This window comes from Triturus cristatus, chromosome 2_2 (assembly GCF_964204655.1).
Source record: "Triturus cristatus chromosome 2_2, aTriCri1.1, whole genome shotgun sequence".
In the NCBI taxonomy this organism is placed as follows: Eukaryota; Metazoa; Chordata; class Amphibia; order Caudata; family Salamandridae; genus Triturus; species Triturus cristatus.
The window spans coordinates 334103170-334129318 of NC_140582.1; the positions used below are offsets into that span (position 1 = coordinate 334103170).

Below are 26149 nucleotides of genomic sequence, written 5' to 3' on the forward strand. Positions count from 1 at the left end.
TCTTGGTCTTTTTTGGACGCTCCTCTTCCTTGTAACATTGGACATGGCACTGGGTCGATGGGTATGCATGGGTGGATTCGCAAAGAGTGGCCAAGGATAAGGCTGATCCTCCAGAGGTTGTCATCTAATAGGCGGGCGGGCACAGGGGTTGCGTGCTCTCACGGCATAACTAATAGTGTAATAGGTGCATAATGCTCCCCCTTTTTCTTTGACATGGTCGATTTTGTGTTGTTTACTGTTTGCTTTGGGGAGGAACATATTGTGCGGGAGGGAGAAGCCGGGGGCATGTTTTGAAGGCCCTCCTCCAGTTTATTAATACCCTCTCTACTCCCCCGTCTGGTGGGGTTTCCTTTCTTACTCCTTTTTCTCTGTTTCTTCTATATTTCGGGTCTGGTTCCGGGGCGACAGGCACACTGCTGGGGGGGGGGGCCGTACTCATCTGCAGAGGTGCAGGGTGGGGGGTTGGGGGAGGGGATTCTTTAGTTTTTTACTTTGTTTCTATGGCCTCCTTTTTCTTCTCTTATTCTTCTTTGTCTTTCTCTTCTGGGGTCAGCACGGTAGGTCTCCTTCGCTGTCAATCACTGCTTTTTCATGTGTGCCTCAATTTCCGTGGTGTTTTCTGGGTCTTAGGGCAGGGGACTGCAGGCGCAAATGGCCGTGATATTCCTCCACATCCTGAACCTCCTGTTTCAGCGCCATTGACTTGATAGATTGCTGTTCATTATTGACGTTTACTATTCTGCCTGCCATTTTTTCGCTGCTGGGAAATTGTTTGGCACCTGATCCTTCCATCCCTTATTATAAAATGAAAACCTTTTATATCCTGGTTTCCTACTTGGGCTGTTCAGTGGCCAAGAGTATACTTGCATGGAGAATCTGTTCCCCGAGGTGCTGCCTGTGATTAAAATTGCTTTCTGTTACTCTGACTGCTTAGCGGCCGCCCCCGGGGGTTGTAGGCCCATACTTGTCTTTGGTTGAAATGTCAATAAAGGTTTTAAAAAAAAAAAAAAAAAAAAGCACTATGCAGCAAGGAAAAAGCCCTCAGCCCCTTGGTTCACTGAATTGTGCCGCAAACAGGAGAAGCTATTGCGTACAGATTTAGCGCCGACAGGTCGAGAGTTACACAAACAGCGCTTGAAGGAATATAAAGCGGCTATTATGGAAGAAATGGGAATGTACTATTCAAAGATCACAGTGTCGATCAAATCTTCTAGAGAGCTTTTTAATGTTATCAACTTTCTCACATCTCCCCCGTCACAGATCCTTCAGAGGTTTCGCAGGAACTCTGTGATAGAATAACTGATTTCTTCCGCACCAAAATAATAGATATATATTAATTGTTGGAGGTCTCCAACTCTAAAACGGTGTTATCCGCTCAGTCCATACTCCACCTTAATGAGGGTGCAATCATGGAGGAGGCACCCAGGCTACTCGCTTTCCCTCGCATGTCGCCAGATGTTACGGACCGGCTGCTAGAACGAGTTACATCTGGCTCTCCTTTGAATGCATGCCCTCTGAAAGTACTAAAATTAGGTAGAGAAGTTATTGTCCCCCACCTCACTGCTGTACTGAACGTGGCTATTTCCGAGGGGCAGTATCCTACCTCTTGGAAGACTGCAGTGGTTAGGCCACTCTTAAAAAAGCCTTCATTGGACCCTATGGAATTGAAAAATTATCGTCCTATTTCATTGCTACCAGTCGCAGCCAAGATTTTGGAAACCTATTTAAATCCTCACCTTAGTGCCTACCTAAAGGATCACCAGATACTTGATGGTTCACAGCATGGCTTTAGAAGCCATCATAGTATGGAGACAACTTTAACTGCTGTGTTTAATAACATCCGTACTCAGGTCGATGCAGGGCACACCACATTGCTGGTTCTACTTGACCGTACCTCTGCCTTTGATACCCTATCTCCTTTGAGGCTGGTCGAAGGTCTCAAACAGATAGAGATCGGGGGCACGGCCCTTGGGCTTCTCGCATCTTTCCTCAGTGGTCGGGCACAGACAGTGAAAATGGGCCAATTCTACTCGGCTTCAAATTCCTTGTCATGTGGAGTTCCGCATGGCTCCTCCTTGAGCCCGACACTTTTTAATATCTAAGTTGCCCCGCTGGCTAAGGTTGTGAGATCCTTTGGGCTGGAGGTGTTGTCTTATGCTGATGACACCCAAATAATGGTGTCCATTACTCACAGTATTAGGGAAGCCGCCACAAATTTTTAAAAAATTGTATGCATGCAGTCTCTTCCTGGATGGTGGAAAACTTTCTGAAATTCAATAGAGAAAAGACCAAGGTCTTGATATTTGGTAACCAACTCGACATCTGGTCCAATGATTGGTGGCCTGATACGCTTGGCAGCTGTCCCTGCCCTTACCCCATGGTAAAATCTAGGGGTCATAGCGGACAATTCTCTTTCTCGAACTTGCAGATTAGTAGGACAGTGTCCACCTGTTTTGGGATAATCAGGATCCTTAGAAAAATGTCCCAGTTCCTTTTGTTTGCCTCACGAAAACAGGCTGTTATTACCCTAGTAATGTCCAGACTTGACTATTGTAATGCCCTCTATTTGGGCATTAACAAAGGCCTGATGTGACGTTTACAGCTGGTGCAGAATGCTGCAGCCAGGCTGGTGATGGATCTTCCGAAATACCACACAGTCTCGGCTTCCCTTATCACGCTGCACTGGCTTCCTCTGGACCATAGAATTCTCTTTAAAACTAGGGTTGGGCGGAATTTGCGAAAGCGACTTTCGCAAATTATCGCAAAAATGTTTAAAATCTCCGCAAACACGCGGAAATATCGCGAAGATGCGGAAGTTTTTTTCCCGCCCGTTCGCGGTATTTTCTGCGTGTTCGCGGCTCGCCAACTTACCCATGCGGTTGCTTGCGGGCGCGGCCATCTTGTTTTCACTCTTCTCGCGGTGCATGATCGCGAGAAGAAAGACGTGATCGCGCGACGCATGACGTCACTGCGGGCGCGAACTGTCGCGAGACAGCGCAAATGGCTAAAACAATACAACATCTCATGGAAAACGCGACCGGATCGGGAAAACTTGTCGGCGAACGCGGGGATTCAGGTAAGGCGATCGCGCGGGCGCGAGAATGTATTATTTTACAGCGCGAGCAAGAACCAAATTATCGCAAAGCTGCGGAATGCGGAAATTTTGACATTTCCGCGCTCTCCGCGGAACGCGGAAATGCCAAATTATCGCAAATTCCGCGAACGGAACGGAAATTTTGCTCCAGGCTTATTTAAAACACTATGCCTGACGCATAAGGCCTACTATGGCCTAGGCCCTGAGGCCATCAAAGCACTATTTCAGCATTATGTTCCTACTAGGCATCTCAGAATCAAGTAGAATCTACTAACAGTACCGAGGTTTAAAAAGGCTAGATGGGAAGGAATGGCTTTCTCTACTGCCGCTGCTAAGCTGTGGAACTTCCTCCCTAAAGATCTTTCTGGTCAGGTGTCACACACTCTCTTCTGTAAGGCCCTGAAGACCTAGCTTTTCATACAGACTTCAATCTGAGCATGTCATTTTATGTCTGTGCATCAGTCCTGCTGCAGCGCCTTGACGCCCTTGGGCTAAGGTAATGCTTTATAAATTTAATATTCATTCATTCATTCACTTGAACAACTGCAAAAGTACCAAGTATAAAAACTCTCTTCTCTCTCGGGTTTGGCAACTAAGCTTTCTGTAGCTAATTTGATTCCCTTTGTGTCTCACCAAATAACTGTCACATCTGAGTACTCCATATCTTCCTTCTTCTATGTTTTCAGTTACATTACTTCTACATGTGTAGTACTGAAGTACTTCATGGAGACACATGATTTGAATATGAATACTCCTTCTTGGGTAGAATGTATCTAGCATGTTAAGTTTTCAGAATATCCCTACTTTCTGGATCGAATTTTGTGAGATACTGTATTTCTGGGTTAGACTTTAGTTCTCTATAGCGACTGCTTGCAAGGCCTAGACACACTTCCTCTAGACTTGGAGAACAAACTTGCTGAGCTCAACCTGTCCGAGCATTCATAGGATCCTATTTCTCTGTGGGAAAGCATTTCCAAGCTGAAGCTGTACAGTTTCTTGGTAAGACGCTTTTCTGCAGAAATCTCCTCTCACATCTTTCATCTATCTTCTCTGAATTTGTTATATGTGAAGTCATGTTGTGAGCAACAGAGATAGAGTTGTCTGTAAAAACCTGTAGATCCATATTTGCATTCCACGTCTTCAGAATCACAGGGTTGTAGTCATTGATATACTTGGAAGCATCTGTTCTTCTCCGGTTATATGTATTTTTGTGTGATTTCCGTGTCAGGGTATGTCTGGCTGCAGACAAGAAGCTGGTGACTTTTCCTTCTAAGATGACAGGTCGTGTAAATCCAAAACGTTATTTCATGTAAAGTTTTCCGTTGAATCTGTATTTTCAACAACTGTACTTCCCACATCTATGAGTTTGAAACCGTAGACCTTGTTGTCTCAAGCCCTTGTCAGCACGTCTTTTGGGATGGGGCATGACACATACTGTTGAGTGAAAAACAAGACAGACTCATCAGTGTCTGTTCCTAATTTCGGGGCATCTTTTACTCATGTGAATATCTTGAAACTTGTGGTTAAAATGTATGTGAATGTTTGCAGAGTCCAGCGAACAAAGTTCTCCTGGTGTCTTCAGATTGGTGTCTTTTATGTTTGAGTTTGCCTCTCGCAAGAATTCAAGAAGGTCACCCCATGCATACTCAGCACAACTTAGTGTTGGGAACCAAGTTGGTGCTCCTAGGTTTCTCAACATGCATTTCAGCTTACCATGACGACTATTCCCATATTCATTGGTGCAACGTTGGCACGCCATCAAATTAATCAAGTTGTATTCCAGGTTTTCATCTTTTCCTTTAACTTTGTCCACTAATTCCCTTGCAGTGATATATTCCAGATTCACTCCTGTCTTGAGAATGTGGTTTACTGCATAAGATAGGCCTGACAAATCACTCTGAAATAAAAAGGTGAAATATATAGGGAATACACTGGCGAAATCTAGGATCCTCTGAGTATAGTTTAGTTGATCTGTACTCAGCTGATGGCATCTGTACAGGCCGGTCATCATACCTACCACCGATTCCTGTGGGAAAGAGATGCGGAAAACATTGAGCTTCTAAATGTTTCTCCCTCACATTCAAGGGAGCTCCTCTTGCTTTTTTCATTTGAAAGAGATCAATTGCTTCACCGGTAATCTCTTTAGTATGCAGAAGGTTTACACTGTAATGTTAATAAATGTATTCTGATTGGGATCGATCCACCTTTTCAATCTGACCTCTTGATGTTGAAATGTCATCTCCATATGTGCTAAATTTTTAAGACCAGCTACATCTTTATAATAAATATATAATTTTGTACCAGATATAATGTTGTTCTTTATACTTAACGAACATCTACTTGCTCCTACCATATTGTTTTTTGCTCTTGGTAGGGACACCGTTGACTAGAATATTATGTGCTTCTTCCAAACTTCTCTGCACCCCTGCAGTTTCAATGTTCTGCTTGAAATCTAATGGCAATCACACAACTCTACCTATAAGAGCTTTCTGTAACTTTGTTGGATATAACTTCCCTGTCTTTGGCTCTATACGGACTATAGCTTTGAATGGAGGTATAGACTGTATTAGAATTGATTTATAAATATAAAAATCTTGTAGTTCTTGAGGGATTGAAACTAATATTAAATTGTTGTGGACTGCTCTACCTGGCATTTTATTATCCTCCAACCTATTATAACAGTACTTGCATATCATTTGTCATGTGGAACGATCAAAGCGTTCCTCTACAAATAAATAAGCTGCAAGTTCTCGCTGCTTATCTGTGTTGTCTTGTTCAGTTTCTGTAGACACAGTAACAAAACGTGTTCGACTTTTGTAGTGAGTGCGTCGACAACATATACAAACAGTCCAGTTTCTCTGAACACACTGTGTTAAATTTTGTAATCTCTTCTTGAAAGTTATCAACAGTAATACCTGTCTCTTGTTCTGCTACACCTGCAGATACCAAGTCCTCATTTTCCCTACACTCCTCTTCAGTACCAAAGAAACAAGACTGGACCTCATCACACACCTTTTCTACCTCTGCCACTGTACCATGCAAAATAACTATTCATTTATTCTAAACATAAGGCAGGAGTTTTGACGTAATAAAGCCTCCTAACTAATGTTCAAATTTCCGAATGGCGTACAGCTAACATTCTGAAATTATGAAAGGTGCTTTAGCACACTTTCTTTGATATACTATGCTAGTGAGTGAATTTAATGGGGAAAACCCTACGGTGTTTACCGTAACATGTGGATTTTGGTGCTTTCAAAACATCAAGATCCATGTTATTCCCCATAAACTCATAATAGGTGTTTTTATCGCACCTGATAAATAACATACTCAGTGATATTGTTATTTACAGGGGCGATAAATAATGCCTTCACTCTTAATCGGGCCCATAGTGCTCATATTACTAGGTCCATGATCTCAAAGGCTTATATTTTATGCAGTCATTGTTTATCTACTGATGTGTTTGTCTAGGGCAATATAACTGAGGGTACTTTGCCAGGGAGCCCACTGGCAGGATCTCCAGTTCTTCTTATGTGAAGCTGAGGACCCTATAACTGGTGTCATCAGCTCAGTGGTGGCAAGAGAAGTACACTTTTAAAGAAGCATAAGTGAGTACGCTTATGTGAGAATTTCGCTGATAGATCTTACATGGGATACTGTGTAGTAAAGGCCTTGGATATGTTCCAACCTATGACACCAATTTACTGGAATGTGAACTAGCTCTATATAGATTTACTAGAATACTACGACTCCGGCATTTTTTTACAAATGTATTACCAGCTAAAGAAGATACACAAGCCAAAGAGTTCCTTGAATTCAAACCCAAATCCACATATCAGGCACCAGTTTCCCACAAAATCATAGATTCATTCGACAACCTAGTGAGGAAAGACCTACAAAAACTGCAATTCAGGAAAACGAAGAAATCGAACTTGACTCTACAAGAAAAAAATACATTAAAATCCATTCAGAAGAACACAGAAATACAGATTCAAAAAGCAGACAAAGGAGGCGCCATTGTCCTCATGGATCGCTCCTTTTATATTAACGCAGTACAAGAACACGTATCAGATACTCAAACTTACCTAAAACTGGATCAAGATCCTGTAATAGAGCTCAAAGAAACGCTTGGAAGCATTTTAGATCATGCTTTGGAAATGGGATGGATAAGTGAAACCACCAAAAACATTTTGACAGAGTATCCAAGGAAACCCACCTTGTATATGCTGCCAAAGATTCATAAGAATTTGTTTAATCCACCAATGCGGCCTATAGTAACGGGTTGTGGAACCATCTTCGAGCCCTTGGGACATTATATTGATTACTTCTTACAACCGTTGGTTCAAGAATGGCACTCGTATATCAAAGATACGACAGATTTCTTATTAAAGCTGCAGAAAATAAAGTTCATGGAAGACATCATTTTTTGCACTATAGATGTCAAGTCTTTATATACTTCGATCCCTCACTCAGCTGGCATGGAGGCGGTAGAATGGGCTCTACTGCGCCAATCTTCACTCAGAGCAGACAAAGTGTTCATTCTGGAACTTTTACATTTTTGTTTACATCACAGTTACTTTTACTGGAATAATGATTTTTATTTGCAGCAACAAGGCACATCTATGGGCTTTGCCGGGGCACCGGCATATGCCAACACCTTCATGGCTAAATTTGAATCAGACTATATCTACAAAGACATCGGATGGACTGGAAATCTACTGCTATATTGCAGATTCATTGATGATATATTTATTCTCTGGATCAACACTCAGGAAATGTTGGAAAGCAAAATTGAACAACTTAATCAAATTGATGAACATATTCAGTTTACCCATGTAATTGATCCGACAAAAATATCTTTTCTTGATGTTATTCTTACCAAAGAAGCGGGTCATATAAAAACGGAGGTTTTCAAAAAGCAGACAGATGTGAACAGTGCGCTTCATTTTCAAAGTTTTCATCCTAACAGCCTAAAGCAAAACTTACCACTGTCTCAATTCCTGCGGATAAAACGGATCTGCTCTACTGCAGAGGATACGGAGAAGAATTTATTACTCCAACAGCAGATGTACTTTGCTAGGGGATACCCTACAGAAGTGATTGAATCAGCCAAACAACGCGCATCTAAATTCAATAGAGACAGTCTCTTACTAAGTCGACCACGAAAACAGACAACCAGACAAGTGTTTGTATCAAAATACTCCACAGTATCTGGTAAAGTGAAGAACATCATCACCAAAAGATGGGAATTGTTACAAAATGAGCCTGATTTTCACAACATCTTTAAAGATCCTCCTATGTTCGCCTATAAACGCGCAAAAAACATCAAAGAAATCATCAATACCCCAATTAAGCAAGGAAACATCACTTACAAAGGAATGAGTAAATGTCACAACTGCATCCATTGCAATAATGTTATCATTGGTAACACATTAAACCATCCATTTACTGGAGAAACCATTCAACTCCATCACACTTCTGATTGCAATTCAAACAGACTCATTTATTAATTCAAATGTCCATGTGGCAAGTTGTATGTGGGCAAAACCGAAAGAAAAATTAAAATACGGATATCTGAGCACAAAAGTACAATCGGAACATCAAATAAACACAGCAGTCTGGCCATGCACTGGAATGAAGAAAAGCACAGTATCGCCCAACTCAGATTCTCTGTGCTAGAAAGAGTTGAGCAACGTCAAGACACAGATCTGACCAGAAGTCTCCTACAGAGGGAGACCTATTGGATTAAGCGTTTGGACACCTTAATGGAGAAAGGCATCAATGATAAAATAGACTATGCTTGTTATTTATGATGCATTCATGTACAGCTTTTTTTGTATCAGGATAGTACTGCATATTCATATATTTACTAATGTGATTAACCACTTTTCTTGGGTTTTATGACCCTAACCAGTGACCTCACCAATATATGTTTTGATTTGTCCAGGTATACATTGTATTTTGCACCATTTTTCGACTATTACCTCAGTAATTTTTCTCTCCGGGTTCATTTTGCTCTCTTTCAAGATGGCGGCATCTTCTATCTTGTTTTGAGTCACCTCGTTTATTTTTAGTACAGCACTACAGTATACACGCGAGTATTACCCTCATCTTGATTCGGGTTCGTACGTATAGTCACCTCGTTCATTTCTGATATAGGAGTAAGACTCAACCTTTATTAGAGCCTGCGCTTTTTCAGTCACCTTGTTTATTTTCAGTATAGTATTCACTCTCGTGAAAGTTTCACCCATCTGGAGTTGGGTTATCGTTGTTTAGTCACCTTGTTTATGTTTAACATGCTTTGATATAAGCGCATGCTCCTATCATGCCGCTATGAGTTTCACCTGGTGGTTTTTGAACCAGCAGTCGGATAGGTTTTTTCTTCATGGGATCGACTACGTTGCACTTTGTCGGTAAGACTTTTTCTCTTGATTTTTTTACCTGATCGCTCTTGACAGTCTTTTTTTTCCACAATGTTTAGAAACGACACTTTATTGTGTTCTGTTTTCAGATTGAATTCTTCGTCTTGAAAAGCGTTTCTTTTTCGTCGATCAACAAGGTAACAGTTTCATTGAGCCCCTCATCTCTTTCCGTTTTCTTCACTATTCACACAACTTTATTTAAACATTTCATGGTGATGGTCATTTCGGGTCATTATTCGGTCACTGAACTTATTCACCGAGTTGTGGTTCAGCATGGAGTGTTGTTATCAAATTTGGAGTTTGATCATGTATTTGCAAACTGATGTTTTGCCATCATTGTAACGTTCATTTTGAAAATATGTATTGTTGATTTATTTCTTTAGATACTTAGCCCCCGACGAAGAGCCGGTTGGCTCGAAATGCATTGGGCATTTACATAAGTGAACTTTTTGAAAGATTGGAATTTGGATTTGTATGAAGAAATGAATGAAGATCCAACTAACAAATATTTTTGCAATGAATAAATTGCTACAATCATTGATATATTGATTCGACATATATTTTTTTATTCATCACAATTTTGGATTGAGTCTGTTAAAGTAAAATTACAGTTCCAAGAACTTTTTCAAGGTATTTACCTGAACGCAATTGTGCGTGGAGATTAGGGGCCCACTGGTCCTAGTATTGGAGATACTGTGTACCACTATCAAAGAATAAGTTCAACAATGACGATGCGTGTCTTCTGGATGGGTATTGTACTTCTTTGACGAAGATGTGCTCTATCTATGGAGGAAAGTCTACCAATCACCATGGTATGTCTGCTCTTACTATTGGTGTCAAATAGGTAACTGCTTGACAAGATTGTATCAGGTAATTCTGTACTAATGGGTCCTTTCTGTAACAACACAATGGATCACCTACACTTAATCAAATTAGAAGAAATGGTGGATGCATTTTGGTGGACGACGGGTAAGTACATAGTCGACAGCGGTCACAACTTCACTGACCGTAAAAAAGGGTATTAAAAAAATACTCCTTATTGATTAGTTTGTCCGCTAGCATCCCATTAAATTGTCAACATGGTGGTACTGTCAAAAAGCAGAGGACAACAATTGACAAAGCATAATATGGTCCATTCTCTGATGTTTCATAGGGTTTTTAATTTCACAATGAATAATTTAAAAAATAAAATGCATTCAAATAAAAAATTGTTGTATTTTATTATTTAGCATCTTTACTTTTAATTAAAACTAAATTAAAAAGGTTTTTAGAGATATGTTAAAAATTATAAAGAATACGATCACATATTAAACTGCATTTAAAATGTTTTTTATGTTTTAATATATGGACACTGACAAGGAAAACGAGCGAGGGTCTGTCCTGTTCTAAAGAAAAGTGGGTAAACCAATGTTTTGGCAGTGCGGGAAGAACCCTGTTTTATGGCATTCCTCTTACTCCACCTAACAAAAAATTGTTCCTTACAAATTCATCACTAATGGTAAGGAATGGCTAACTTTCAACATCTGAACTTATTTCAGATATTAATATTTCACCACTTCTTAAATTTATGGCATGGTTACTCTTGAGTGCAACTGGATCATTTCAAGATACTGTAGCAGAAGTGAAAGGAATGTCACAACAAACATTCTATGCTGTACATTTGCACCAGCATGTCTGCTTCCCAGTTGATGTGGCAAAACAGAATATATGAAGCATCCAATGCTAGAGAAGAATCAAGTCACTTACCTGTAATGCCAATTCTCCCACATTGGTATCCATCTTATACTCACATGTGGACCTCCTTGCCACAGCTGAGCTCTTTTCTATCTACTACTTACACTTGTGGCATGAGCTACGGTAGTTTCTAGGGGGAGTAAGTGGAGAGATTAGCACTTCCACCACATTGGCTGAACTTTGGTTTGTTCCAAATGAGATGGGTATTCTACTAAACAAACACTGTTGTTGAGGCCTATGGTAATTTTAACACTGTTTACAATTATTTTACATTACCAAGGATTCTGGGCCTCATGACTGGGAATTTTATAAGCATGTGACAATATGAAAGATACCAATGGTGGAGAACTGAAGTTACATGTAAGCAACTAATTTCTTCCACATCAGAGGGCCTGTGGAACGTAACGTTTGCCTCCAAAAAGCCAACTTCAGAAGTCTTGATACAACTGTCAGTGCTTTAATGTACTCCCTTGGCAAGGTCTGTAAAATGATGATGCTCTGCTTTATGCTGCACAACATTGCCCTGTGAAGAAACATTCCACTCATGATGACCACCAGGCACAATCTGAGGATCATGACCGCTTGATTACAGTTAGCTGATTCTCAGAACGCAGAGGGGCTCTCCTGCCTGTCATGGTAGTAGCTTTTATTGTGGAACAGCTCAGGTCTGTGTTGTCAGTGGTAAATGGTTTGATTTCATTTTGAGGCTTGTTTTGTAGGGTTTGCAGCAGGTGTCTGTAATTGGTAGATATGCAAACGATGCATTTTGATGGAAGTTTGCCATACATTTTGCTTTCCTTCATTGCCATGTTCTGTTCAATGGCTTGTCTCTAATGCCATGCTGCTGGCCATTGTTCTGCCTCACCAACATTGATAGACGTATGACTGTCAACAGAGGCAGGCTGTACTACCAACGGAGGAGGGAGAGACTGCTGATGAACCTTGCACAGCCGTGACTGTTGGCGGACATGATGCCGTACATATGGAGAATGGTCATCCTCCAATATGACGGACAACAACATTCCATCATCGCGTAGGAACAGTCATCCATTTGCCAAACTAAGGCCATTAGCCATCAATTAATTGTAATCCTCCAATATGACCTGTCAACAGGTCATGAATCTTGCTAGGCTGTATTTTAATTATAGCAGTGACATGAACCATAATAGGGAAAGAAATTAGGAAAAAATATGTGCAGAGCAGTTCAAAGCCTAACGTCACTCTGTAAATTAAACTTAAATGTGACAATGTATTCAAAAATATGTAAACCCAAGTACAGTTTAGTTTTGAAACGAGCAAGGATGCTCACACTGTCACAAAAAAACCACAAAACTTTTGACATTGTCTCGTTATTAGTAGTTATGTCAGCCGCAACTAACCCATATCCACACCATTTCTTTTATTCCTGTCTTTTAACTTGAATTTGCAATTTTTTTAACCATACATTAATAATGAGCTACTAGTGAATTTATTTTTAGGATGATCTACTCCATCCACCTCCTTTACAACCTATTCCACTGTGCACAACCTTTGGCTGTTTGCAGTGGGCAATCGATAGCGGAAAACCTCCCATGCGCCAGCATCACTACACCCTTTGGGTATGCACAGTGGGTGTAGGCTGCTGGCCTCCCTTGGCGCCACTGAACATTCAGCACTGTGCTTACTGCTGTGGGTGCAGGACTTGGCCTCCAGCCAGTCCCTGTACCAGCCTCTGTGAGCGTCAACAGAGCAGGCACTGGAGAAGGTATTGCTGGAGGTGGTGGAGAGGATAGTGGAGGCAGAAATGATGGTGTAAGTAGATTGGAGATTTCAAATTATTTTCTTTGGTGGGTAGGCAGGATAGGATGCTCACTCCAGACTCTAGCAGTGCTCTCTATATTCTGTCACCTTGAAAAAGGAAGCATATTACAGGGTTACTCAAAGTACGGCCCGGGAGCCGCAGGCAGCCCTCGTGACCTTAACATGCGGCCCCTTGCCCAACAGCAGCACTGGGCTGCTGTTTACTCGACTGAGCACTAATATTAATACAAATAGATTAAATAAACTGGCAAGCTTTTAGTTAAAGGTTAATTGATGTCAAACAAAAGAAGTAACTTGGGTGTCCTGCACCACTTAACTTTTAAGAAAACTTTCAGTTTTTAAATACATCTTGCAGCAATCGTGTAAACTATATGGTAAAGTCTCTTCATATTTCAAAATCGCGAAAACATTTAACCTTAATACATCAGAGCATATCAGTGGGTTGCATTGAGAAGCACTTTTTAAAAAAAGTGATAGATTTCAAACATATATTTAGAAACATTAATTCCACTGTCCCCCCAAATACCCTGAAAATAAAGTAAAAAATGGACTAAGAGGCAAGTCGATTATGTGGACCCTTTGGGTGGCCTGAATTGCAATTATACATTAACAACACTATAGTTTATTAAATCAAATACAGGACAAGGTTTAATACAGCGCACATCCTGAAGGCAAGTATTTCGAGGTCTTCCTATATGTGATCAGGGCTGGACTGCCCGCAGATAGCATCGGGCGTTTGCCCGGGTGGCTGCACGGGTGGGGGCCGGTTTTGCCGCTATGCTGCAGTATCAGCCCCCAGTAACAACAGCAGCAGTGCTGGGAGCCAGTTTTGTTTAGCAGTAGTGCTTCACACCAACCTCCCTCCGTGGGTTGGGGCCGGTCGGACAAAATTGCCAGGGCTCTTGTGGGTTCCCAGTCCGGCCCTGTATGTCATAATGTAGAAAAACAAGCGCGAGTGAAATAAAACAATTGCCTAGGATCACACAATTTGGTCAAGTGGGGAAGCCAGGACTGAGTCCAAGTTTTTAGTTTCTCATTGTGCAATTTAGCCATTAGATTTACGTGTTCCCTTCCCCTACAATTAGCACCCCATCAAAACGCCACTCTACTGCCATCAATGCGACCCTAAGTCACACCACAGACCAAACTTTGTGGCCCCTCGTAAAATGTTTGCGAGTACCCATGGGTCTGCTTCCTTTGTCGAGTTGTGAAAATATAGAGTACTGTTAGTGTGGACTATTTTAAATGAGTTAAATGAACCTCAGTTATCATTCACGTGGGTGTGTAGACGGGCACACTCGTGCTCTCTTTCTGCCTCTCTTCATTATCCTCCTCAACATTCGGAAAGTGTTTTAAACGTAATAAATCTGAAAAAGATCTCTATCACGCAAATCTATCCTCACAGGTGAGTAACTTTTCCATTTTAGGATTTTTTTAAAATGCATATTAAAACCTTCCATCAACTTTTTACAGATTTGCTTGAAGCCGATTACCTTTTGATATTTTTTACCGTAATGTTTTTTTGGTTTGAATTTTGTTTTTCCTGTGACCACTTGCTGCTCAGTAGACGTTCCCACTGCGCTGCTTCTTTCATATCTTCATTCTGTGGTTCCTTACCTGAGTTAGGTTCTGATCTGAAAAGGTCGCATTGTTTGGACGAGCCATTTTACTTTCCCATCTGCCTGCCATAAATTTCCTACATATCTGGTTAATTTTGTCTCCGCTTAACCTCAAAGTCCAGCTCTCAATTCACCTTCTATGGGGAAAATGCGACAAGTTTTTCACTGTCTAGAAGAGATTCACTGACACTCGTAAACTACCAGAGTGTCCCTCGACTATGTTTTGACTAGGAGAGTAAAATCATAGAGAGGAATTTAACAGCATAATTTGGAACAGATCTTGCAGTTTTGTTGACGGTTGGTTAATTGGATAGTGTTTTTGTCGTTGTTTCTTTTATTCTATGTAGGGCCGGATGACATGCATTGCTCTGTTGACTGAGGTATTTTTCTTGGGCGAGTGAGCATTTTGGCAGCAGCATTTACAGTCACTCACTAACCAGTGCAAGATGTAAATTCAGTCCTTGCAAAAACCGCTGTCGCACTGATCATTCAGTACAAATGTACTGCACTGGTCGGTGAGTGCATATGCTTGTATGTGCAGGCTGGTCCCTGAGGTGCATGACAATAATGCAACATATGTATTAACATCCACTCTCTTGCTTTACTCTTTTGTGTTTGTTTTTTAGATTGCAACAAAGGAGTCTCTAAATCCCATTAAGCAAGACACAAAGAAAGGGAAGCTTCGATACGTGGCAAATATATTCCCTCACAAGGGGTATATATGGAACTATGGGGCGCTCCCTCAGGTGACGTTTTCCTGCATGTTATTTAGGTCATGCACTTCAAATCCATTCCCAAGTGTAATAGTATTGTTTCAATTAAAAATACTTGTTGAAATCATTGCTCTAAAAATTTGTAAATCTGGATGTTGTACCTAAAAGTTCTTATAATCATTTATTCCTTTTTCATAACTTTCACTCCCTTTTCAGTGATTGATTTTATAAAGCGTGTAAGCAAGGTCCCTCACTTCGGGCTTCTAATACTCCAGAAGTAGGATACCATTAGTTAGCTGATCTGGGTTAATAAAAATCTGATATATCAGAAATTATCTTTTCTGTGGGAATAAATCTGGATTCTGTTTTACCACAACTTTAAATGTATTAATTCTCCAGATAGAGTGTTACAGTATTGTTCGTCTTAGGTTAAAGGGTTGCAGTCACTTACAATTATTCTTTTTCCCCTGACAATCTTCAGGTAGGTACTCGGTTTTATAGAACCATATTCTTATAAACACATACAACACACATTCTTTGAATTAAATATAACTGATGGCTATTTACTGCTAACCATAAGTAGGCCCAAATTGACACTAGCAAAGAGCATGATCTCCCTGTTTTTAAGTGGTGTGCAATCTCTGCCTTATTTCTCATTGTACACCTCTAGCTGAGCGACAGCACAGTTTCAGCTCGTTGTATCGGCACTATTTGCCTGTAAAAATGAAATTTCTCCTCGATTTGACCTGACAAAGCTATGCACAAGCCCCTGCAATGTGTAATTTGCACACAGGTTGTTATACTAAGTTAACAATGGTATTTTGCTCAGCAATCCGGTTCAGGGCCTAAGATTCTTACATTTTGTGTACAAAGGGAGCTCTCTTGGGGTCTGTTCATGACTGCTGTGCGAAACCTGATTTGAGCTCAAACAGGAGCTTCCACCGAAATCAGCATTTCAAGATTTGGGAAAATACTGTACAAGCTGAGTGGCTTTTCTCAAACACAAATTTTGCATGGTAAAACCTGCCAAAGTTTGTGCGAGTAAAAAAAGAGTCCTGCAGCATTCTGCCTATGCTATCTAAGGTGCTCTCTCTCAGGGCTTTGTGATTTGCCAATCCCCCACCTAACCCGTGGTTCTGCACCATCTCAGGATGTGATAGGTGGTCTTTCTGCTTCAGCATCTTCGTAGAGGCCAGCTCCTAGTTTTATAGTTCTGAACCTCCTTATAGGCATTGCTGCTTGTATGTGTTTCCGTTTCTCACTTAGTCCCCATCACAAGTGAGGCTCCCCATTGAGACCATGATGTCTTACAGGTGTCTGCACAAGCAAGTCTGTTGGTTGAAACTCCTGCTGCGGTATGTTGTTCCTGACTCCAGTCACCCCGTATGAACAGTGATCATGTCTGTTCCCACTGGCAGTGGTGTGCTTTGTACCTACTCACTTCCTTTGCAAGACCTCTCCTTCTGAGTTCAGTAGAGTTTTTTCATTTCATTTTCTCTCCCCATCCTACTTTAAGGGAGTTCTGTCGAGGCTCTGGAACTTTAACCTGCTCCCAATAATAGTCTTTCACATACTTCACCAAAATCCGCTTTTCAGAGAAGGTGTCTCTCCATTGTATCCCAATTACCAACAATCCTCTGTTATGAGAATATTGGGCTATGAATGCAATAATCATAGCACATCAGACCATTTCAAAGCCTTGAAATGTGGTTATGATGATGTTTGCTGATAGGCTGTCTAAGTAATAATCTGTCTATCTGAGCTGTTTGATGATAGTGAAGAAATCATAATTACCGAACAACCTGAGATGTTTGTTGCTTTTGAAGAGTGTGACGGCCAGAAGTTGAATCTGCCTTGATTCTACCTTAAATAAGACTGATCGTGGCTGTGAAGTAAGTAAACAATTTTTTACATTTAGAGGTTGAGGAATTTGGCATGGATTCCGAGGTTCTTGTGCAGTTGGAGTGAATAAGGTGGAAGAAAGCTGTAAGAGGTTTGGTAAAAGTCAATTTACTATTGAATACAATTGTATTTTGCATTTGCTATGGCTTGTTTATATTCTCTTCTCAAACCTTTTCGTTTGGTTTGTAATATAGGTGATTTGATTTTGCATCATCTGTTTTCCCAGTTTCAAATCATTTTTGGGAAGGGGATTCGGAGACTAGTGTTGACTAGGTTTTTCTGCACATTTTTTGTATTCAAGTTGTGGTTCTGACTCTGCTACCAAGAGCATAGTGTTATTCTAGTCTGTAACAATTTCATTAATGTTAACAGGTACATTACGTTGATTGCTATTCAGTGGAATGATGTCTTGGTGTAGGTTAGATTTATCCTCAATAGACTGCCTTCCTTCCTTCTGTAGTTAAAGCAGCGTTTGTATTTCTTAAAAAACAGGCAGCTCTTTGACTCCATCCTCTTAACAAATCAATGTCAACAGAGACTCCCTTTGATTTTGCATCCTCTGCCATGCCCAAAATCCTTGCCAAAGGACGACTGACATACAAAAGCCTATCCAGACATTGCTTAAGGGATCTATCCAGTCCCTTCCTTGCATTGCTGGCAACTTGAAAAGGAAACTAATTAAATCCACATCCAGATCGGCACGTGCCCTGTAGTCAATTACAGCTCGTGAATACTCTGCCCACATTACAGCTCTGGCTTCTTTTTCCAGTGACTTACGAATCCACAGTCTATTAAATTTTGAAACGTAATCCTAGGGTCACCAACCAGCACTTGGATGTCTTATCATATCCGCTCTAAACATCTCAACCCCCTATCCGTTTCTAGGCCCTAATAGTAATCACCATAGGTGTCAAACACAAATTTATCAAAGTTATCTATACTTGACCCATCTTGGTAAACATAACTTTTATCTAGCTTGATTCTTATTAGTGCCGCAAAGAACACCCTCTGTTGTGCGGCGAAGAATGCCTTCTGCCTCTGTGGCGTTTAGACCACCTTTTCCATAGTTGACAAACTCATCATATTTATTCTCCATATGCTTCTTTTTCCTCATACACTTGCCACCTTCCTGCCTCACATCCCTCATGTCCTCGACAACCAAATACCAAAATTCCTCAACCACTTTAATCAAATCCATTCCTTTCCTCTTTCTACTCAAAACCTGCTCCAAAGCTTCCTTTACAGAAGTTCACTCCTCAATTTCTATTATTCTTTTAAACGCTCCTCCTGGACCTGAACCCTAAAAACTCCCTCTTCCTTAAACATGTTTTTAAAATCTTAAACATATAATTCTAATTGCAAAATACTCTACCTAACCGCTGCACTCGTAAAACCCTTGACTGATCCTCTATTGGAAATACCTTGAGTTATTCCTCTCAACAGTCATACTGCCATTCTCCAAAATTGCCATCGGAGGATTCACTCCAATTTTGTACCTTGCTGTACTCCCAAATCCAAAATGGTGGCCCATAAGTGTGATGCCATAATCACGGCGGGCGCACTGCTGATACAGGGAAATCCAATTCGTGCAACGAGCATGTCGTTCCTCCCTGCAAGGGTCCATGCTAGCGCTACTGTGGACCTACGAGAGCCTGAGGCCACGCGCGCTTGGAGCGGCTTGCACCTGTTTGAAAAGCACAGCTCTGCTCAACCAACAGCCACTGACAGCCCCGCTTATATTACGGTTATAAACCTATTCCCTACAGCTTTGACTTCTAAACCACATTAAAGAAGTAAAACTCTCTCCACCTATTATGCAAAAATCAGCTCAAATAACAAAACGGCTGCACAACTAATTAGCGCTCTAACCTTCCGCAAATTGGGGTATTGCAATACGTTTTCCTTTCTATTACTTACTTGTAATAACTTTTATCACATTAAAAACGTTTACATCAGCATTTCTACTAACATTCTTACTCAATTCAATTCAATTCAATTCAAATAGACTTTATTCGGATTTCAAAAACCATCCATAAAAGCACAAAATAAATTTTAAAAAATACACATATAATACTGCAATTTTGGGCCACAACTTATCATTTACAAATATAATTTATAAAAACAGCAATGAAAACTCAAATGACCTTTATACTGTACAATGCATAAAACCACCTTAGATACAATATATAGCAGTGTATAGCAAAGGATAAACATAGGTATTATGAAAACAAGACAAATACGTTATAACACATTAGGTTAGTGCAGATCATGTTTTAAAGTGCAAAGTGCATATCTTGGTATAAAATTAATCAATTCTCAAGGACCTGCGTGAGCATACAATAGCATTAAGAAAATTGCTAACTCTAAAAATTAATTCATCAGATCCCAACATTAAACAAGCATTTGCAATGCAATAGGTCTCGCATTCACGCGAGTTTAAGATATTGGCATTGTAAATGACACTGCCTTTTATTTAAGTTATAAAAAAGAAAACAAAAATAAAAGGCATTGTTATTTGTAATGTGAGTAGCTCAAACTTGCGTAAATGCGAGACCTATTGCATTGCAAATGTTTGTTCTGCAAATGTAGAGGGGAGTAGAATTACGTGTTGTCAAGTAGAGTGGAAATATGCAGAGTGAAATTATGATGTGTGGGGTGAAATTATGTGGCATGAAAGTATGTTGAGTGGCTTGGAACTGTGTGGCATGGAGCTGAATTGTGAGATGTGGAATTCTTTGGCGTGGTGTGGCATAGACTGCAATTGTATGGAAATGAATTATGTTACCTGGAGTTAAATTATGTGGCATGGTGTGGAATTAAGGGATGTGGTGTGGAATTAGTTGGCATGGCGTGGAGTAGGATTATATGGTGTGGTGTGGAATTGTGTGGAGTGGAATTGTGCGGCATGGAATTGTGTGGCATGGAATTGTGTTGAGAGGAATGGAAGTATGTGTCATGGAATGGAGTGGAAATATGTGGCATGGAATGAAATTATGTGGTGGACTTGAATTATGTGCCGCTAAGTGGAATTATGTTATTGAGTGGATTCATTAATAGTGGAGTGGAATTATGTGGCATGTAATTATATTCCATGGAGTGTAATTATGTGGTATGGCATGGAATTAATTGGTGTGGATTTGTGTGGTGTGGCCTAGAATTGTGGGGTGTTGAGGAAAATTGTGAGACATGGAATTGTGTGGCGTGGTATGCAATTGTGTCACATGGAGTGCAATTCTGCGGAGAGGAAGTATGGGGGTGGAGTGGAATTATGTGATGTGGTGTGGAATTATGGGGTGTGGTATGGAATTATGTGGCATGCAATTGTGTGCCATGGAATAGAATTATGTGGTGTGGATTTATGAGAAGTGGAGAGCACTTTATGTGGCATGGAATTATGTGGAGTGGAATTATTTTGCATTCACTGAGATAGACATGTTACTGTGTGGCGTGAACTACAATTATGTGACGTGGTGTGCAATTGTGTGGAGAGGAATTCAGTGCCGTGAAGTGGAATTATGTGACATGGTGTGAAATCAAGTGGTGTGGCATAGAATTAGGTGGCAAGGAGTGGAATTATGCTCCGTGGAGTAGAATTATGAGATGTGACATGGAATGGTCTGGCCTGGAATTGTCTGGTGTGGAATTGTGTGGTGTGAAATTATGTTGGTTTGGGGAGATTAAATTTAGGTGGTACAGTGTGGTACAATGTGGAATTATGTGGTATGGAGTGGAATTATGTCTCATGGAGTGGAATTATGTAGCATGATGTGGAGTCGTGATGTTGCATGGAGTGAAATTATGTGGGATGGAGTTGAATTGTGTGGCATGGAATTGTGGGGTGTTGACTAGTGGAATTGTGTGGTGTAGAGTAGAATTAGGTGGCGTGAAATTATGTGGAGAAGAATTGTGTTGCATGGAATTGTTTGGCATGGTATTGTGCGGCATTGAGAGGATTGGAATTATGCGACATGGAGTGGAATTATGTGGCTTGGATTGGAAATATGAGGGTGGAGTGCATTTAGGTGGCATGGAGTTGAATTGTGTGGTTCAGAATTGTGTTGCATGGAGTGTAATTGTGTTGACTGGAGTGGAATTGTGCAACATGGAATTGTGTGGCGTGAAATGCAATTGTGTGATGTGGAGTGCATTTGGGTGACATGGAGTGTCACTGAGTGGAGTGGAAATCATATAGCATGGAGTGGAATTATGTGACATGGTAATGAATTGTGTGGTGTTGAGTGGAATTACGTGCCGTGGAATTATGTGGCATGGAGCCGAATTATGTTGATTTGAATTGTGTGGCATGGAATTACATGCCATGGATTGGCTTTAAGTGGCGCAGAATTTTTTGGCATGGAATTGTGTGGTGTGAAATTGTATGGCGTGCAATTGTGTGCCATGGAGTGAAATTTTGAGACATGGAATTGTGAGGAGTGCCACTGTGTGACATGGAGTGCAATAGTGTGGAGTGAGATTAAGTGATGTGGAGTGGAATTATGTGACGTGGTGTGGAATTATGTGGTGTGGAGTGAAAGTGTGTGGCATATAGTAGAATTATGTGGCATGGATTTATGTGATGTGCAATTGTGTCGCATGGCAAGGAATTGAGTTGAGTGGAAATATGTTGATCTGAATTATGTGGCACGAAAGGGAAGAGGCATTATGTGACACAGAGTGGAATTATGTTGTAGGGAGTGAAATTATGTGGCATAGTATGTGGCATGATGTGGAATTATATGTTGTGCACTGAAGTGGAATTATGTGGTATGGAGTAGAATTATGTGGCATGGAATTGTGTGAGTAGAAATTTGTTGCATGAGTGGAATTATGAGATGTGGAATTGTGTTGCATGGAACTGCGAGGCCTTGAGTGGTGTGGAATTATGTGGCATGGAGTGAAATGATGTGGTATGGAGTGGATTGAAAATAGGTGGAGTGGAATTATGTGACTTGGAGGGGTAATATATGGCATGAAATTGTGTGGAGTTGAATTACGTTGCGTGGAACTTGGTTGCGTGGGATTCTGTGGTGTGGAGTCGAATTGTGAGACATGGAATTGTGCAGCATGGAGAGCAATTGTGTGGCATGAAGGGCAGATGTGTAACTTGGAGTGCAATTGTGTGATGTGGAATGCCATTGTGTGGAGTGGAGTCATGTAGGGAGGAGTGGAATTATGTTACACTTTGTTGAATTATGTGGTGTTCTGTCAAATTATGTGGCATGATGTGGAGTGGCATTATGTGATGTGGAGTAGAATTATGTGACATAGAATTGTGTAGCATGGCGTGGAATTGTGTTGCATTGAGTGGTGTAAAATTATGTGGCATATAATAAAGCATAATTATGTATAGAGGTCATTTAAGTGCCTGCTGCTTGTTTCCTCTGACAGATGGTCACTTGAGAGCAATGTATCGGAGTTTGGAGCTGATCAATAACGTGTCCACAGGACCCGATGGCTCAGAGGGGAAACAGCAATTAAGGATGATGTCTCTGTCTCCCTTCACGCCCAGGGAGGAGGGAGATGCGAGCAGAGCATCAAAGGGCTGGGTGAGAAGGGAGGGGGGAATGCAAGGGTCAGAGTGGCGAAAGTGAAAGTAATCGAGCAGAGCATCAAAGGACTGGGTGAGAAGGGAGGGGGGAATGCAATTAGCAGAGGAGCAGCTGTGCACATGCATGTGATCTCGTGCACTCAAGGTTTAGGCCAGCCAAAAGTGTGGGTAGCACTTTGAAAATCCCACATATAAAATGTCTCTTCGAGCCTTTGGCTCACGAGACCTAAAAATGTCTATAAGCATGATTGAGGTCGGTCAAATCATGTTTTCTACAATAGGGGATTAAATAGTGCCTTGTAAACTTCATGTAAAAACCACAGCCAAAGATAAAGTGTAACATACTCTGGGTTCCACCATGGTCACATGGGCAATTTAATTTTTCCAGATTTTTGATGTAACCCAATGGAAAACAGATAAGATTAATAATACTCCGGTCCCTGAATCTGAAGAGTAAGGTCCTCTTCCATCTGCCCAATTTTTTACGTAAATAGGGCTGAGGTAACGTCGAGAATTCAAGAGATGATTCCTGGATTTGTAAATAATTGATAATAGATGGTTTCACAAAATCTACTCTTTCCCTCTCTTTGTGGTAATGCTGATAGAGTGCCCTTCTCACTACATTTTTGTGGGAGCCATCAATCTGGTCGGGGTATGTAAAAAGATGACCATAATTAACACTCATGAGGCTCTTTTCTACCGCATTAATCCAGGGAATTAAGTCGACATTCTCGCAATTCAGACAGTCCAAAATAATCTCGCGGGACAGGGAAGCTGCCGGGTTTTTCCAGACCCTTAACCAGAACAGTGCGGGTCTTGCTCTTATAAAATCCTCAACATAATGTAGTTTTAATTCATTATGGCATACAGTAGTTGGTGCACTAATGACTCCCCCCAAAATTTTCCGGCAGAATCTGTTCTCTTCTCTCTGTAGTTCGGAACAGTTCGAAAACCCCCAAACTTCAGCCCCGTATGTGCCAGTTGGGAGACATTGGCTCCGATAAATTTGTAATAAGCTGGAAACCACGTCCGCCTGGCGCGGTTGACGGAGAGAGATAACAGAGTTAATCGATTTTGAGAGTTTATTTCTCCCCACTGCAACGTGGGGTTGCCACGAGCCGCTATTAGAAAATAGCAGGCCCAAATATGGGAAAGTGCAAGTGCTTTTTAGGGAGTTTTGGCCTATCACAATCTTTGGGATTTTGTAGTTTTTAGGACCACAGGTCATTATAAAAGATTTACTGTAATTAGTGCACAAACCTAAGTCAGACATATAGTCAACAAATCCCGAGATTAAAATACGTAGGGCGTTCGGGGTGCGGCCTATAAGTACAGCATCATCCGCGTAAAGTAACGCCGGGATTGGTTTTTTGTTAATCATAGGGACGTCTTTTGTCAGGTTACATAAAGAGTGGGTTAATTCATTGATGTATAATATAAAAAGCAAGGGGGCCAGAACGCAGCCCTGTCTGACCCCCTTGCCTATTAAAATTTCATTTGAGACCTCGCCTTCATTATTTATTCGGACGCGGGCCTTCAGGTTGCAATGGAGGTTGGCCAAAAAGTGGACTAATGGTTCATCTAAGCCGTAATTTAAAAGAATGGACCATAAGCGGGAACGATTTACAAAATCAAATGCCGAGCTTAGGTCCATGAACCCAAAATACAGAGGGGATTGTTTAGCTCTTGTGTATTTAGCCATTATAAGGTTGAGGTTCAGACATTGTTCCACCGTGCCAAGTTTGCTCCTAAAGCCTAACTGGCAGCGGTGGATGATAGAGTTGTCATCTGCCCATGTGCTAATTCTATCAAATAAGACCCTGCCAAGGACCTTCAGGGTATTATCGATCAATGATATTGGTCGATAACACCCCGGGTCCAACCTATTTCCCTTTTTGAAAATAGGTACGATAGTACTACTGGACCAAGTCGAGGGGATAGATTTCTTACTCAAGTTGTTAAAAAGATTACAGAGTAAGGGGGCCCAGAAACTTATGTTGGATTTAATCTGGTCGATAGACAGACCATCCGGGCCTGGTGCCTTGTTACCGGCACTATTTCCAATAGCTTCCTCTACCTCCTCTAGTGTTATAGCTATGGTGCTATCTGGGAAACTATCCTCGGTATGGTCTCCAACTTCCGCATATAATTTCGAAAAGTGGGTGACCCAAGAGTCTCCTGTGATATTGCAGTTAATCGGGATGATGTTACTTCCCAGGGCTCTCAAGTTCTTTACGTTTCTCCAAAACCCAGTTGAATCTTTTAGGGCAGCAGATTTAATTAGATTATCCCAGTGGCTTATTAAAAGCTCCTCAGTTCTAACTTTTAGTGCGTGTTTATATTTAAAGCGTAGTGAACTGACAAGGGACACATCTCGAGGTTTTACTGCCAAGGCCTTTCTGAGTTCTCTATTGGCCCTCGAGCAATTAGTATCAAACCATCTTTGATCGGTTACATTGTGTTCTTTTGACGGTCTAGATATTGCCCTTTTTATAACTGTGCATAAATCACAAAAAGACTTAATTATGTCGGGGCCACCGAATGCTAAACATTTGGAGATCAACAGAGGATTATTCCTGATCACAGTAGATAGGATCTCTTGGTTGTCGATCCCTCTCCAGACAATCCTGAGCCCATCTGTAGAAACAGTAATATTTTGGGCTCCTGTCTCATAAGGGCCTATAGGTTTATTAATAGATTTAAGTTGGATTACTATGGGCAGATGATCGCTATATGGGCTACTAACAACCTCAGAGCTAAATAACACTTCACTAAGGAGGGAAGAGATAAACATATAGTCAATCGTAGTTGAACTACCACGGCCAATGTAAGTAGGGGCCGGCTCAATTCCCTCAGGGGATCCACATAGGCTCATTACATCATCTAGATCCCTGCTATGTAATAAATCCAATAATTCAACACCTCGTCTACAGGGCGGGGATGTATGGTGGGTGTGGGCATTAAAATCTCCACCAACACAAATGCCATCAAATTGGCCAAACTTTTCCCCATTTGCAACTTCATCAATAAAATTAAACAATTCCAAAAAAGTAGGATTTGGATGGTTAATAAAATCATTATTATAAAAGTTTATAAGACAAATTCTTAACCTTGCAACATATTTCACAGCTATCAGATGTTTACTGACCACATGTAAAGGTTCAATTTTCACGTCTTTAGAAACTTTTGCCCAGATGGATAAACCACCACTTGGTCGCCCCGAAACGGAGGGCAAAGCAGTAAGATTATGGGCGAAAAAACCCTCCAGTAATTGAGGACATGTGCACCATGTTTCCTGCAGCATTACCACATCAAAGTGA

General features: G+C 41.0%; 1 protein-coding gene across 1 annotated transcript in view; it reads left to right on the forward strand.

Moving 5' to 3' along the window:
• PPA2 (inorganic pyrophosphatase 2) overlaps positions 1–26149 on the forward strand; it is a 360440-nt gene that overhangs the window by 119908 nt on the left and 214383 nt on the right. Inside the window, exon 5 of the mRNA XM_085641413.1 lies at positions 15293–15412. Within this exon, the coding sequence (XP_085497539.1) occupies positions 15293–15412 (120 nt within the window). The remainder of the gene's footprint in view (positions 1–15292; positions 15413–26149) is intronic.